General features: G+C 36.4%; 1 protein-coding gene and 1 long non-coding RNA gene across 2 annotated transcripts; one reads left to right on the top strand and one right to left on the bottom strand.

Annotated features, from left to right (window-relative positions):
- On the top strand, positions 2,773 to 3,299 carry LOC104786521. The gene is made up of 3 exons (XR_767536.2): positions 2,773 to 2,809; positions 2,890 to 2,935; positions 3,098 to 3,299. It is a non-coding gene; the product is annotated as an uncharacterized LOC104786521 (long non-coding RNA).
- LOC104786520 (GTP-binding protein TypA/BipA homolog) lies at positions 4,166 to 9,517 on the bottom strand. Its single transcript, XM_010511945.2, has 18 exons — positions 9,119 to 9,517; positions 8,635 to 8,709; positions 8,184 to 8,334; positions 8,025 to 8,093; positions 7,762 to 7,934; positions 7,441 to 7,578; positions 7,224 to 7,349; positions 7,027 to 7,125; positions 6,723 to 6,843; positions 6,470 to 6,533; positions 5,903 to 6,082; positions 5,727 to 5,800; positions 5,341 to 5,390; positions 5,140 to 5,226; positions 4,941 to 4,991; positions 4,780 to 4,863; positions 4,623 to 4,673; positions 4,166 to 4,515 (listed from the first exon to the last, which is right to left on the bottom strand). Exons 1-18 carry the CDS (start codon positions 9,449 to 9,451, stop codon positions 4,432 to 4,434), a joined length of 2,010 nt encoding a protein of 669 aa, XP_010510247.1. The 5' UTR covers positions 9,452 to 9,517; the 3' UTR covers positions 4,166 to 4,431.

Raw genomic sequence — 12,137 nt, 5'->3', positions numbered from 1 at the left:
AGTGGTGACAGTAATGGGAATCTGAAGGTGATCAAGTTTGATCCGGTTATGTTTAGGAGAGCTGTTAATGAAATGGTTGTTGTCAGTGAGTTGCCGTTTTCGTTTGTCGAGTCTGAGGGATGGAAACGTTTCTGTTTCAATGTGTTACCTCTCTACAAGACTATCTCGAGAAGGACTTGTATGAGAGACATTGTTGCACTCTATCTGGAAGAGAAGAGAGCTTTGAAGGATCAGTTTACTGCTGCGAACCAGAGGGTTTCTCTGACTACAGACATATGGACTTCTCCTACAACCTCTACCAACTATATGGTGATCACAGCGCACTGGATTAATGCTCAGTGGGAAATGCAGAAAAGAATCCTCAGTTTTAAGGTTGTGACAGATCATAAGGGAGATACTATTGGTGGACAATTGATGGATTGCATAGACGACTGGGGGATTGAGAAGATTTTTACAATCACTGTTGATAACGCAAAGAATAACGACAAGGCGCTGGAAATTTTCACAGATGCGTTAAGGCTGAGAGGAGGAGAAGCACTAGTCAGAGGTGGTGATTTTCTACACATGCGGTGTTGTGCACACATACTAAATCTGATTGTTGGGGATGGTTTGAAGAAGGCCAATTCTAGTATAGTTGCTATAAGGAATGCAGTCAAGTATGTCAGGTCATCCTTTAGTAGACTTAGATCTTTTGCAATGAGGTGTGAGACAGGAAAGGTATGTAGAGGCAGCTTGCCATTAGATGTTGTCACACGCTGGAATTCAACTTATCTGATGCTAACTGCTGCTATCAAGCTGAGGGTAGCGTTTGAGAAAATGGCGAGTGAAGATAAGTTGTATTGTGACTACTTCGAGGAAGTAGATGAGAAGGAGAAAGCAAAAAGGATTGGACCACCAACATCAGCTGATTGGGAGGAAGCTTCAAGATTGGTTAAATTTCTGAAAGTGTTCTACAAGGCTACTTTGACATTCTCAGCTTCAAAGACAGTAACTTCTACATTGTGTTACAGTGAAATTGTTGACATTGAGAGGAATCTAACCGCTAAGTCTTCTAGTCCTGATTTGGAGATCCGAAAGCAAGGTTATGTAATGAGGCACAAGTTTGAGAAGTACTGGGATGGATTGCATAACATGAATCCTCTAGTGATTATAGCCAGTGCCTTTGATCCTCGCAACAAAATGGAGTTTGCTGGACTCTGCTTCGAACAGCTTTATGGCAAAGACACAGTAGAAAGTAAGCAACTTGAGTCTTCAGTTTCAAGTGCAATGAAGCAGTTGTATGAAGATTATAGTCTTAGGCTGAGTGAACCAGTAGTCGATGCAGATCCTCCAGATTTTGAGCCTACGGTCATGTGTGACATTTCGGATGATGATGATTGTGAGCTGATGGAGTCACTTTACAATCAGTTGGTTGGTTGTAAGAAAAAAGAACCCGGCTGCAATGACATACAGGCCTATTTGACTGAAAAAACTGAGGTAAGAGTTGAAAACAGTTTGGGGTTACCTTTTGATGTTCTCAGTTGGTGGAGGTGCAATAGTTCTAAGTTCCCAATCTTGTCAGAACTTGCTAGAGATGTTCTAGCAATTCAAGTCTNTTGTGCACACATACTAAATCTGATTGTTGGGGATGGTTTGAAGAAGGCCAATTCTAGTATAGTTGCTATAAGGAATGCAGTCAAGTATGTCAGGTCATCCTTTAGTAGACTTAGATCTTTTGCAATGAGGTGTGAGACAGGAAAGGTATGTAGAGGCAGCTTGCCATTAGATGTTGTCACACGCTGGAATTCAACTTATCTGATGCTAACTGCTGCTATCAAGCTGAGGGTAGCGTTTGAGAAAATGGCGAGTGAAGATAAGTTGTATTGTGACTACTTCGAGGAAGTAGATGAGAAGGAGAAAGCAAAAAGGATTGGACCACCAACATCAGCTGATTGGGAGGAAGCTTCAAGATTGGTTAAATTTCTGAAAGTGTTCTACAAGGCTACTTTGACATTCTCAGCTTCAAAGACAGTAACTTCTACATTGTGTTACAGTGAAATTGTTGACATTGAGAGGAATCTAACCGCTAAGTCTTCTAGTCCTGATTTGGAGATCCGAAAGCAAGGTTATGTAATGAGGCACAAGTTTGAGAAGTACTGGGATGGATTGCATAACATGAATCCTCTAGTGATTATAGCCAGTGCCTTTGATCCTCGCAACAAAATGGAGTTTGCTGGACTCTGCTTCGAACAGCTTTATGGCAAAGACACAGTAGAAAGTAAGCAACTTGAGTCTTCAGTTTCAAGTGCAATGAAGCAGTTGTATGAAGATTATAGTCTTAGGCTGAGTGAACCAGTAGTCGATGCAGATCCTCCAGATTTTGAGCCTACGGTCATGTGTGACATTTCGGATGATGATGATTGTGAGCTGATGGAGTCACTTTACAATCAGTTGGTTGGTTGTAAGAAAAGTGAACCCGGCTGCAATGACTTACAGGCCTATTTGACTGAAAAAACTGAGGTAAGAGTTGAAAACAATTTGGGGTTACCTTTTGATGTTCTCAGTTGGTGGAGGTGCAATAGTTCTAAGTTCCCAATCTTGTCAGAACTTGCTAGAGATGTTCTAGCAATTCAAGTCTCATCAGTGGCTTCTGAGTCAGCTTTTAGTACAAGTGGTCGAGTGTTAGACTCTTATAGGAGTTCCTTAACTCCTTACATGGTTGAGGTTTTGATATGTGCACAGCAATGGCTAAGGTGTTCATATAAGTCAGAAGCACAAGTATCAAATTTGGTGCAAATGTTGGAAGAGGTTGAGTTTCTGGAATCTCTTGGTAAGTATCACTAAGTTTCTTTACTATGTTTTTAATTTGATACTGGAATCTTTTGTAATTTCTCTTCTTTTCTTGTGTAGATTCTCGGAATTCAGTGGCAGCTCCTCCATGATTCTACAAAGTATGGTACGTAGGTGTTTAGTTTAGTGTTTGCTTACTTGTGTCTTGCATTAAAGTCTATATTCTAGTTTCTAATTATGTATTTGATTTACATTGTTAAGTTTATGTTTGCTTTTGTTTCTTTATTAGATTTGTTAAGTCTTTTGTTATGGTTTTCATGGTGCACAGGTAGTAGATAGGAAGCTGCTCTTTTGCCTACTTTTGGATGCGGATTGGCAGCCTTAACAGAGGACTGGATATAACTGACTTGGAAGCCGATTTTTTGAGTACTTTTTGATGCAGATTATCATGCTTCGTGTAACTTCTACAACTTTCTAATAGTTACTAACGTACATGATGTAATGCTAGCTTTAAACTTGATACAATGCTAGCTGAGCAGGTTCTTTAATGGTTTGTAAAGCTTCCTAGATGAGAAGCAACCATATTTTTAAGCTTTTGTACTTGTTTTCCTTTGTTTTCTCTTTCAACAGGTTTATTTCGGGTTAAATTAACCGAAATATGAACAATTTCTGCTAATCTCGGAAGGTAATATAAATCAGGTATCCGAACCGAACAAACCGAGTACCGACCGATCCGAAACCGAAATTAATTTCGGTTCAATTCGGTGACATTATTAACAACCCGAATTTTGCTTAAACCGAATAACCCGACCCGTTTAACCCGTTTGCCCACCCCTAGTTCTTGGCATAACTGTTTTCACCGTTTCCTTTGTTCATGTGAAGAACTCGCATTACTTCCATCTCTCTCTTTCTCTCCTTGTGATGTCTCTTTCCTTTTGATGAAGCAGAAGGTTAATGAATATAGTAAGTAATGTTGGGTCGATATATATAAGGAAAGAAGTGTGGCACGATAGTAGTGTTTTGATAGCCACATCCCACATGCATTTTTTTACCACATGCATCTTATGGACGTACGTTGATTACATTTCTCTTTCTACACATTTATACAACGGTCCCTTTACGATTTTTTCCTCTATATTTTCAACTAAGTGAAACGGTATCCACAGGCAGTTATAACTAATTCAATCTGGTTGATGAAAAATTGAATTCTAATACGTATGAAGATAAATTTTTATAAACACAGCTGGTTTCAACGGATTCCATGAAGTAAGTCCGTTCATATTCTACTACTCGAAGTCTCGAATTGAAGCTTCTAATATTAAGTTATTAACGGAGACACATGCTTTTGATGAGACAAAACTAGAACTTAAAACACAAAGAAACACTTCTAACTGAATCGTCATATAGACCCAAGGCCACCGACAAAACTTTCTTTATAACGATAAATCTGGTGGTCTATAATGATAATACAACATCGGGGGCTCGATCTATTTTCTTATTGTTATCAATAGAAGAATGCATCTTCTTGTGTATAAGTTACGAATCTATAAATCTGAATGTTTCTCGTACATATTGAATAACTTTCTTTTTCTACGACTGTGAAAAGACTAAACACAGCCTCTAGTATAAATAAAACCGGAGAATCAAGTGTGGAAGATAACTTTACTCTTTGGCTCGTTTGCTCAGGGATTTACGCTTGTTAACGTCTAGACATCTTTTCCTCAACCGAATCGTCTTTGGTGTTACCTGACCACATTAAACCAATAACAGTAAATGCATACGAAGGCGGAAACAGAATGTGCCTCATGGATCATACGGCTAGCTAGATTTTGAATCAGTGATGAACAATGTACCTCAATAAGTTCATCTGAGGCAACGTATCCTATAGCTTCTTCAAGTGTCATCTGAATCGAAAAGAATTCAAAAGTTAAACCACAAAACGGTACGGAATTTTATTGTTCTTGATCAAGAAAACAGTTCTATATTGTGAAAAGAGAAAAGGACACATACAAGGCGAGGTGGAGATAGCTTCACATTTTCGTCTTTTCCAGCAGAACGAATGTTTGTAAGTTCTTTGGCCCTAACTGGGTTAACCTGTAGTGCAAGGGAAAGTGAGCTCATGGCATTTTAAGACAATTCAGTATGAAGAGGAGAAAGTCAAACCAACTTACATCAAGATCTGTATCTCGTGAATGCTCACCGATAATCATACCATCATATGACTGTTAAAGACAGAAAAAACAAAAGAAGATGCAGCATTAGCATGGATCAAAACGCAGAAAGACCACATAACATGTTCCAATCAAGAACAGCTAAACCGAGAAATAAACAGAAATAGATATTTCTTAATCATATATAGATGGTTCTCACATCCAGCCCTGGAGCCACAAAGAGAATTCCACGAGCTTCCAAACTCATCAGTGAATGAGCTGTAATAGTACCAAACCCCATGGAGACCTGTTTCATCAAGAGAAATTATTACAGTTAAAACTTGAGAGTGCACATAAATTTTTATGAAGAAAAAATATCAAGCGAAATTATTGAGATAAGCGCAACAAGCCATAGACATACCAATACTCCTTTCCTAACATTTCCAAGCGGACCTCGGTACTTTTCATAAGCTGCAGGAACGCAATACACAAACATTTATCAATTGAAGAAGAAAGTAATAATTTTTGGATATCTAAGATGCTTCTCTAACTATCAGACAGATATTGTAATGATAAAGGTAGCTATATGTTTGCATCTATGATAGATCCTCTTGACAAGAAAGCTAACAATATCTGAAGCTGAAACCATGTTTAGCAGATATATGCAAGAGATAATGTTGACGTAGATCATTGCTTTAGAAGAGGAGTCAACTGAAGTGATGCTTCGGAAAGAAGAAACACTGAGAAAAGAGAGGGACAAAATAGGGGACTGGAGTTGCAGAATATGCAAGTAGAAAAGTTGCATACTTAGGAAAGCACGATGCATGAATCCAGTTCCACGGGTGTCGCTGCTAAACACACATCTGTACCCAACCAAACCTCTGTAGAACACAAGTACATGTTGGTTACATTTCTTCAAGGGGAATGATTGAATGAGCAACGTGTAAAATTTTATGAAAGTACATTAAAATTAGAAAGCTAACCTTGAAGGACAGGTTAGTGACAATCTCGTCCTACCATCATTTCCAGGGACAGGGCCCATGTCAATAACTTCCGCCCGCCTGTGGGAGAGAGCTTCCATCACTAATCCTACGTGCTCTTCATTAATTTCAATGGTCACCTCTTCAATTGGTTCAAGCTTTTGTCCTTTTTCAGTTTTATACCTGAATCATAAAGGAAAAACGCTCAGAATTCAGAAGAAGATATACACCATAGTTTTTAGTTTCTAGGCTAAAAAGTAATCCCTAGACCCTAGTAGATCAAAATAGACCAACCAATGTATTAGTGTAGTAGTATCAGCAGAGAAATCAGGTAACTTGGTAAAAAAATAAGAGAATGCTTCTGTTGCTTTATGAAACAAATTGGCAAGACCATATTCTTCAAAATCCCACAAAAGAAACATTTTAGCACTATCTTAAGGGTAACATGACAGTAACAAGTTAACCCTCCCACAATACCACCATATAATAACCTCTACAACTAACTCCGCTTATACGAGGAATATAGTATTCAGTGTACTTCTGAAAAACAAACAAAGAGATGAGACTTACATGACTTTAGGTGGTGAGACTGAGAGCTCAAAACCTTCCCGCCTCATATTCTCAATCAAGATACCTGTTAGACACGATAGCGATTAATTTACCTAGCATAGAGATATAGGAATAGTCACATGTTTTTCTGGCGTATTCCATACTTTATATCCATCTCTACAGGTTTAGAAACACTGAACACAAACTGGAAAAACATTTTATATCCATCTATACAGGTGAAGAAACACTGAACAAAAAGTGGAAAAGCACTAACCAAGTTGAAGCTCTCCTCTTCCTTGGACTTCATATGACTCTGACAAGCCTGGAATAACGTTTATGGCAAGATTTGTTTCAGCTTCTGCCAGTAACCGGTCCCCAATTCTCCCTCCAGTTAACTGCATTCAGATTAGCAAAAGCCTATCAACATGTGCCACATAGAGTGGTCTAAGGGCAGCAAACATTGACGTGAACTAACATGAAAAGAAAAATGCAGTGACCCCAAGATAAATCTGAGGTTGTAGAATTTTAAAGCAGAGTACATGACTAAAGCTACATCTTGTAACTATAATTAAACATACGTGGGTGCCATCCCGACCAGCCAGTGGAGAGTCGTTTACACCAAACGTCATAGAAATTGTTGGTGGATCCAGCTCAACAGTAGGGAGTGCAGTTGTGACCTGTGATAGCCAAATAAAAAATTAAGTATTTTTTCAAGCTTCTTTATATTCAAATAGCTCTAAGAATTAAATAGGGACGTTGTCCAATTTGACATTACCTCTACACTAGCCACCGTGTGACCTATTGATGGAGCTGTCAAACCAGCCATACAGATAATATCACCAGCCCCTGCAGCGTCAATTGAAACTATGGTTGTACCTTTCTTTTTCATTAGCTTCACAACCTATGAGAAAAACGTTTGTGTCTGCTTAGATGAGAATATCAACACTTTGCAAACACGGCTGACCAAAGTACAAAGCAATATATACAGGAACCTTTGCTTCTTCTATTTTCTCAGAGCCGGAATCAGTTTTGCGTAGTCCATTGACTTTGTCACCAACACGGACAACTCCAGAAGTTACTCTTCCAGTTAATATTCGTCCGAGATAGAAGTCCTTCTCCATCATTGAAACCTGGATGTCAGAAGCATAACGCTAGTTAAATATCACCGCGAGGGCTTAAGCAGTTCGGACATTTCTTGCCATCAAAATAATAGTTGCGTACTTGATATTGGACAATCAAAAAAGTAAAAGAAGTTGCATACACAATATTTGCCAAGCAAGTTAAGAATTTCATTAGCCGTAGTTTTATATTACCAGCATCAGAAATGGCTCCTCAAGGTTTGCTTTTGGTGGCTGAACATGTCTTACTACGGCATCAAGCAACTCCGACATATTCTTACCATCTACAGGAGGTTCTTTGGTATAGGTAGAAGATGCCCATCCTTCTTTCGCAGAGGCATAGAGCACCGGAAACTCTAGTTGTTCCTCTAAATAATGGAGAAAGCAGAAATGTTGATTTAGTAATAATTCCGTAAATTAATTAGAATACATCTATTATACTTTGGTAAATTAATTACCAGTAGCACCAAGATTCGCAAAAAGATCAAACACCAAACTCTCCACTTCATCACACCTCTCTTCTGTGACTGTCAACCAAAAAAGATAGAGGAAGCATTTTAAATAAATCTATAAAAAGAAATAAACTAAACAAAATAAACGAGTAAAGCAATGCATACCTGAAGGTCGATCTACCTTGTTTAAGAGAAGAATAGGTCGTAGCCCATACTTCAAGGCCTTGGCAAGAACAAACTTAGTCTGTGCAAGAGGGCCTTCTCCAGCATCAACAACTAATATTGCTCCTTCAACCATACCAACAACTCGTTCAACCTATATTTCAAATGCAAAAAATAGTCACAAAGATATCACCAAGGTATGTCGTTTTGTCAAACAAACAACTCATGAACTCAAACTTAATTTTCAGAATAACAAAGTAATTAGAAATTGTCACCAAAACATGTATAGGTATTGAAAACTTTTAATTTATTTATATCATGTCCACTCTGCATAAATAAGTGAGTAACTCTCCAAAACTTGTCAACTATTGTGATATGCAACTCTACTGAAATCGAGCATGACAATCAATAATACGCTAAAAAGTAACCATTTTATGAGGGATCAGTCTCATACCTCACCACCAAAATCTGCGTGACCAGGTGTGTCAACCATGTTAAGTTCGTTGTCCTTCCAAAATATGGATGTCACCTGTCGGAAAATTCGACATAAACTTCAAATGATGTTGCTACGTGGTAATAATAAACAAGTATCTTACGGAATCAAGAAAAGAACACATCAATTTACAGACAGAACAGAACAATATCACTCAAAATCTTCACAGACAGAACATAACACACAAAAAAAAAAAGACAGAAAGTCTTATGCTTTGTTAGAGTCTCAAAATCTCACTGAGAATTCAAATTCAAAACTTCAGAAAAGAAATGATCTAAGAAAAGCTTATTTCTGTACTAAAATAGCATATCTACAACATTTCAAGAACCTAATTCATCAGACAGGACCTAGTACTTCGTATCATCACTCTAATACAGAACCAATTTCACAAGCATGAAGTAACAATTAGCTCTAATTTCAATCCAAAACAGAAGAAATGCGATACCTTTGAAGAAATAGTGATCCCTCGTTCACGCTCGAGATTAATAGAATCCATAGCACGCTCGTGAGGGATATCAGCACCACACTGACGGAGAAGCCGGTCCATAAGCGTTGTCTTCCCGTGATCAACATGAGCAATAACAGCCACGTTCCTGAGTCGATCAGGATCGAGCGACGAGCTACCAGGAGCTCCAGCTACAGCCGAGGAAGCGGTGGCTGCTGAGAAGGAGCGAAAGGACGAAAGCGAGTATCCGAATTTGGAAGATAATGATGATGGAGAAGAGAAGGATCTTCGAGTGGTGTTTGACCAAAGAGATCGAAGCAGAGGCCCCGCCATCTCTTACTCTCTGTGTTCACGCGAAATGGTCTCCTCTGATAGGGTTTTAGATCTGGCGACGACGATGGTCTTAAGGGTTTTTGGTCTAAAACTGTTTCGTATTTATTTTATCGTTATTGCAAAAACGGATACGAACTCATTTAAAATTAGATATTCTCCCTCTACTTTTTATCCTGGATAAGATATAGCCAAAACCCAAAACCTTTTTAATTAGAGGAGATTAGAACCTCTCATTTTTTTCTATTTTTAAAAAAAATATATGGGTGAATTTGTGAAAATGTTTGGATTCCTTATATTATGCAAAAATATACCAAGCTGGTGTACTCTATTAGGACAACACTTAAGTGTTGACTGGTTCTCCCGCTACCTCCCACAAACGTTGCGTTTGTGGGTGGTAGCAGTTGCTATCGATTGGTACCAATCATACAAACCGGTTTCAATCGCTCTCAACCGTTTAAAATCACTGAATTCCAAAAGCTGTTTCACGCAAGCGTTTGCAGTTGCGGGCGATTACGTCTAGAAATTTTTGTTTTTTTAACTTGAAACAAATCAGTAATAATGAAATAATTTTTTATATATATATTTTACCTAACTATTTTATTCATTAAGGACGAGAGAAAATAAAATACGGATACGATTAAAAATATTAAAAAATAAACAATTGGAAGAAAATAAGATTTCAACTAATAATAACCCAGAAAACTTGATGTAAATTTAATGGTACATCGCACATAAGTTCAAAAAATCTAAATAAATATAACATTTCATCAGAAATTTAAGAAAATAAGATTATTTGTGAATTATATAAAAACAAAAGTCATGAGTGACTCTTTTCAACTCTCGTTTGATCATTACTACCAATGCAAATACTGCCCTACAGAACTTATTGAGTGTGTGAGATTTAAGAAAGAAGATCTACGATCTAAAACATATGTTTTGTCATTTATCAAATTACTTGATTAATGTTTTGGTAAAAAGCCAAATGCGTAAAGTACTAAGTATTTTAATATAAAATTTATTTGTTTTTTAAATAATTATTTTAGTACTTTTTAATGAATTTTAATTATAAATCAAGTTTAATAAAATTTTTGGTATTTTTAAACATTTTTTTATAATTATATATTACATTTATTATGTTTTAACCGCTATTGCATCTGCTGGTCAACCAGTCGTAAACTCCCGCAAATGCACCCATTTTAAAACACTAAACCAGTCATTCAAAACGTTTAATAACGCTTGCAACCGCAACCACCCGCTTCCGCAATCTCCCGCAACTGCAACCGCAAACGATGTGGTTGAACCAGTCAGACCCTTAGTATCAATCCATCTCCTATATAATAAACGGAAATAAACAACATTTTTGTGTAGACTATATAATATGGGTTATAAGATTAATTATTTGATTATTTGATAGTTTGTAGGTTATATGGGTTGTAACCATTAGTTAAATCTCAATTTCAGATCCTCTTAAAAAGGATATTTCAAAAAAATAAAATAAAATCTCCACATAATATTTAGTTAACCATATATAGGCAACAAAATCTCAAAAATTAATCACTCTTCCGTGGATTAAGAGTGATTTTCGATTATAATAGCAAAAAAATCTAAAAAGAAATTCAATTCCTCATATTTAGCATATGATTTTATTGAATAATGTTTTATTCACAACAATTTTTTTAAAAAAAATTATATAAATTATATTTTATATAAAAATTATAATATAAATAAAAAGAATTTCAAGTCGTGCTCTAGCACGGTCCTAATCTAGTAACTATATTAGAGTGATTGACTCTCTTGAGTCTTGATATTTAGCTCTTCATAATGCTCGGTTCCTATTTTCATGGGAAAAAAGCTAAACACATGGACATCTGTATTCATATTGTTTGGTGTATCAATTACAGTTTTACGAAGCTAATCAACAAGTTACTTTTATGATGGGAATATGAAGTATGCAACATCTATGAAACTCTATCTCGAAGAGTGTTTTATTTTAACGGTACTTGTTTATTCTATTTATATATATATTTTTTTTTTGGTTACACTTTCTTAAAAGGAATTTAGCTATGATTTGGAATTTCTATAGTTCAATTTTACTTCTTTTCGTAACAAAAGTATATGAAGCTTATCAACAAGTTACTTTTAAGATGGGAGTATGCAACATCTATGAAACTCTATCTTGAAGGGTGTTATGTTATATTTTGATTGTACTTGTTTATTGGTATTTTTTTGTTACATTTTTGTATATAAACCAAAATCAATGAAATTTAAACCGCTATTTATATGTTCTTAATAAGAATTTAACCATGATTTGGAATTTTTATAGTTTAAGCCTTCAAGGTTACTTCTTTTTGTAACAAAATTTTATGTAGTTTTTCAGTTTTTCTTCAAAAACATCAAAGTGCCATCTATCACATTCACAAAACTCTTGATTGTAAGGTTGTAATCTTTTGTTGACCTCTTCCAATAAACCAAGCACAATTCATTATCAAAAGGCCAAACTAGTCATTCTCACATTAGATGGCTTTTAAATTGTTGAGTATGCAAACTTTTTTAAAGTACGAAACATTCTTAGCTTTTAACGTCTTGTATAAAAATGATGATCATCGTTGGGAAAAAATTAATGATCCTCATGTGACGACAACATACAAACCCCTTTAACCTATATATATTATCATGTAATTTCACC

The sequence above is a fragment of the Camelina sativa genome, chromosome 5, assembly GCF_000633955.1.
Source record: "Camelina sativa cultivar DH55 chromosome 5, Cs, whole genome shotgun sequence".
NCBI classification, from domain to species: domain Eukaryota; kingdom Viridiplantae; phylum Streptophyta; class Magnoliopsida; order Brassicales; family Brassicaceae; genus Camelina; species Camelina sativa.
Note: the sequence above shows the minus strand (reverse complement) of the source record. Positions and strands in the feature narration are given on the sequence as shown.